This window comes from Fukomys damarensis, unplaced genomic scaffold, assembly GCF_012274545.1.
Source record: "Fukomys damarensis isolate Sample0158 unplaced genomic scaffold, DMR_v1.0_HiC HiC_scaffold_24, whole genome shotgun sequence".
Classification (NCBI taxonomy): Eukaryota; Metazoa; Chordata; class Mammalia; order Rodentia; family Bathyergidae; genus Fukomys; species Fukomys damarensis.
The window spans coordinates 70277869-70282239 of NW_022900936.1; the positions used below are offsets into that span (position 1 = coordinate 70277869).

A 4371-nucleotide genomic window follows, 5' to 3' on the forward strand; every position below is an offset into this window, starting at 1 on the left:
TTTTTTTTTTTTTTTTTTTTTGGTACTGGGGATTGAACTCTTTTCCTTGTGATTTTGAGGCAGATGCCAGAACCACTGAGCTAAATCCACCACCCTCTCTGTACTACTTTTATAATTTTTCTATAAATCTATAACTATTCAAAAATTAAAAGCTTATTAAAAATAATCATGCATAGGCAAAAGATCCATTCAAAGGACATGGTGACAAGCAGATTTTATGATAACCAATTATGAAAGATGCATTGCTTATTCTAATGATTTTAGATTCCAAGTTGCAGCTATGTTGTGAAAAGAGACCACTGCACGGTGATCTTGGAAGGCTACTCAAATACTCCTCCCTTACTTGCCCAGCTCTGCAGCAGTGTGTTTCAACCAGTAACGCAATACACAGGATGCACAGGATGGAATGCTGAAGTCGTCCTGAGAACCTCGCTGTCTTAAGCAAGTCATCTAAAAGATTTATAAAAATAGAAAGCAATTTTTAAAATTTTATACTTTGTTTTTTGCCTGCCAGGATTTTTCGGGGTGGGTGGGGAGAAGGTTGGATCTGTAATTAGGTCAGGGGCAGTTGCTGTCATAACAATATTTATTGAGCCCTCCAATCCACGCACCTCACATAGCTCTCCAGTTATTTCACTCAGCAGTATTTTGTAGTTTTCAGTATACGGTTCTTGCATATATTTTCAAAACAATGTATCAAATTTTTTGTCACTAAATTTTTAGTTTTAAAACATATAGTGGTTTTGGTTTCTCAGGAATTTGATTTTTTGGGGGTGTCGCTGGGGATTGAACCCAGGGCCTCACACATACAAAAGGGCTCTACCACAAAGCTATGCCCCCACCATCCCATTCTTTTTCATAATAAAACATCTGTGCTAGCCTGTTATATGTTTGTTGTCATTATTAAGCAAATTAATAAATATTTAAGTTGTTCTGCCTTGGCTTCTCATGGTAAATACCAGTGGCTGTTACCCAAAGCAAATCTTTGTGGGTGTTTTCATAATGTTGAGAACCTGGAGAATCATGAGATTTGAGAGAGGGTGGAGCAAATTAGTAGCTTTGTGGAGTCCTCACAACCGATTAGGGAGACAACAGTTTTGCAGAGGAAGCATTAACCTGCACGAAGTCACACAGGAAGCAGGTGGTGGAGCCGGGACTCAAACCCTCTCAAATGTGAGTCTGTGTGCTCTTCCCTCCCCTCCAGGTCTGTGAGCTCTGCAAGGGTGCAGCCCCCAGCGACAACCCCGTAGTCTACGCGGACAGGGCTGGCTACGGCAAGCAGTGGCACCCGGCCTGCTTCGTGTGTGTGCGGTGCTCTGAGCCGCTGGTGGACCTCATCTACTTCTGGAAGGATGGAGCGCCCTGGTGTGGCCGCCACTACTGCGAGAGCCTGCGGCCCCGCTGCTCCGGCTGCGATGAGGTGGGCAGCGTGGAGGGCAAGGTTGGAGGAGTGGGGCTTGGTTCACAGTTCGCTCCACAGGCTGGAAGACTGAGACTCACTTCCCTGGCAGCCCTTAGCCTCCCTCCTCCCATCTGCAGAATGGGGTGGACACCAGTGACCTTGCATAGGCTCTGGTGGGGCTGGCACAGTACTGTCAAGTGTGGGCCACGGCACAGTGCCCGGCACTCAGCAAGTGCTCAGCAGGGCCCCAGGTGCACCAGACACCCTGCAGCTGTGTCTGAGCCTCGTGGTTATGGATGCCTGTGCCTTGGTGCCACTGCTTCTGTAGTGGGAGAGAGAAGACCGCCCAGCCCAGGGAGGGCCCGGTCGGGTGAGTGAGAACCTGTATGAACGAGGTGTGGCCTGGCTGCCCAGGTGCCCGCCACTGTGTGATATGATACTTCCTACACACAATAGTGCCCCTTCAGGGAACACAGCACAGCACTGTGGTGAAAGGGCTCCGAGGACCTCACGTGGGAAGCGGATGAGCAGGAACTCTGAGCCAGGTCCACCCTGCAGCACCAGTTATGACAGCAGTGAGCTGTGCTGGCCTTTGTCTTTGACGCATGTGAAGGTGAGAGGTGTCTGCTCCACACCGAGCCCAGGCCTCCCTTCTGCTGCTGCCTTTTCCATGGTGGGCTCCATGTGAAGTCAAGGCTCCCAGGCCTTTCACCTCATGACTGTGTAACCTTGTGACACTAACAAGGGAAAGTCCTGCTTGTACCCTCCTTATCGGGGGGATCATCACGAGGGCACAGTCAGGGCTCCCCATCACGTATTAAGCATCAGCAGCGACCTCTGTGCTTGGGGTGTAATGTGCCATGCACACCTCATGGTGCCCCTTTGGAGATGTAATAACATGATGTCCATTCTACATTTGAGAAAAGGGCGGTTTAGAAGCGTCGATGATAACTGTAGGGCTGACACTGTTCCAAGTGCAGATGCTCTCACCTCACACTCTTAAAACCCTGTGGGTGGCAAGTATTTGTGTCCTCACTTTATAGACAGGGAAGCTGAGGCACAGATTAAATTTGCCCGTGAAGCTGACAGATATCCAGTGAAAACTCATAGCCAATTCCTCTTGACTCCAAAGTCAGAGGCCCATGTAACCAGTTTGCTATTCTGTTTTTCCTAAGCCTCTGGATTCTCACTGTGTGAATATTCAGAAATGTCACTTTATTCCAAACCCAGGGGCCCTCTGTGATTTTGCTCTCAAAGTTTGACCATCAGCAGCTTATCTGTCATTAAGCTGTCTTCCCTGGATTGTGTCATTCCATCTCAGAACATAACCGGCCTTTGGATTTTCCAAAAAAGCTGTCACAGATGCTAGATAGATAAAACCTGCCTGTGCCAGAGGCTTTTTTTTAAATTTGAGAAAGTAAGATGCAACCATGACCCTCACCAAATACTATACTGACTGCCCCAGGGTTATGTCAGATTTTTCCACTGAGACCTCTACAGACCAAAATAAGAATGGGATGGGATGAGCTCTCACCCCCTGACTTGTATCTCTACCTGTGGGCAGAAATGGACTCACTCATTTCTTCCTGCCCCCCTTCCAGATCATATTCTCAGAGGACTACCAGCGAGTGGAAGAGCTCGCCTGGCACCGGAAGCATTTTGTCTGTGAGGGCTGTGAGCAGTTCCTGAGTGGCCGGGCATACATTGTCACCAAGGGTCAGCTCCTGTGCCCCACTTGCAGCAAGTCCAAGCGCTCCTGAAGGACTCCCTGCCTGCAGAATCCGTGGGATCCCACCCAGAAGCCAAGGCCGTCCCAGGGGCTGATGTGACCACCGGCAAGCAGCGTCACCTGTGCTGTCTTTCAAGTGGGGATATATATATATATTCTAGGTCGAGTGGTGGTAGATCCTTGAGGGCAGTAGTAGTTATAAAACCAGAAATATTCTAAAAAGTCTTAGGATGGATTCCTTTTTGCTGTAGTTCTTTCCCAACTCTGACCAACTAAAGACACAAATAACATCCTTCAGAAAGCACTAGGGAGAATTTCCAGAATGCAATGAGTGACCCAGTTACGTAGCCATTGGATGTGCGAGCTTTGTTGTAGACACAGGTGCTTTTCCAGGAACAGGCTGGGACCCCAACTATCACTTGTGGCCTGTTTTGCTCAAGTGGAATTTGAATTTTAAATAAACAACTTTTTGACTTGATAAAATTATCAATAAAAGTTTTCTGAATTCCACGTACACCTGTGTTTAATGACTTACACCATGGATGTGACTTTTGCAGCTTCCACTTAACCCACTTAATCCTGCACAGGCTAGTGCTGGTAGGAAGCTGCCCTTCACCCAGGTCTCCCAGATTTCCACCGGGCATCCAGCTTCTCAGAACCGAACCCTCCTGCCAGGTCCCCTGCTGCAAATGCTCCCAGATCCCTGATGGAAACGTGTGTTCCTCCTGTTCCATGGAACCCCAAAGAGCAGCCTCCCAGAGCCTGATGAGCTTGTTTTAGTGGAGGACCCCACTCAGCTGCCCTCAGAGCCAGATAGGCTGTGAATGAGCCATCCGGTAAGGAGAGCAGGTGGAGTCGGGAGCTGCCAGACAAGTCCATTTAGGTTCAACCAACAGCCACCACTTAGCCGCAGTGGCCAATGTGCATAAATCTTTAAAAATAAAGACTGTATATGAGAAAGCTCCCAATTCTTAAGTGTTGCTAGCAGACCACTCAGTGAGCCAGGTGGAACATGTCATTGGGACAGATTTTCTCTCCCTCTTATGATCTCTCTGGGTATTTTCATCCCTCAAATTAATTTTCTTCCCACAGGTCTATGAAAACCATATCATTTCTTGTGGGGGAGATAAGGCTGAGAACAACAGGGGTCCTAGGACAATGGAAGGAGCCCAGGGCATGAGTGCCACAGCCAGCTGCTTGTTATCACTGCAAGCTCTAAGAGGCTCACCATCGCTGTTCT

General features: G+C 48.2%; 1 protein-coding gene across 1 annotated transcript in view; it reads left to right on the forward strand.

The window, feature by feature from the left end:
• Lmcd1 (LIM and cysteine rich domains 1) overlaps nt 1-3928 on the forward strand; it is a 67291-nt gene extending 63363 nt beyond the window's left edge. Inside the window, exons 5-6 of the mRNA XM_010618663.3 lie at nt 1205-1420; nt 3004-3928. Of these exons, the coding sequence (XP_010616965.1) occupies nt 1205-1420; nt 3004-3162 (375 nt within the window). The 3' untranslated portion in view covers nt 3163-3928. The remainder of the gene's footprint in view (nt 1-1204; nt 1421-3003) is intronic.
• The last annotated feature ends 443 nt before the right edge of the window (nt 3929-4371 follow it).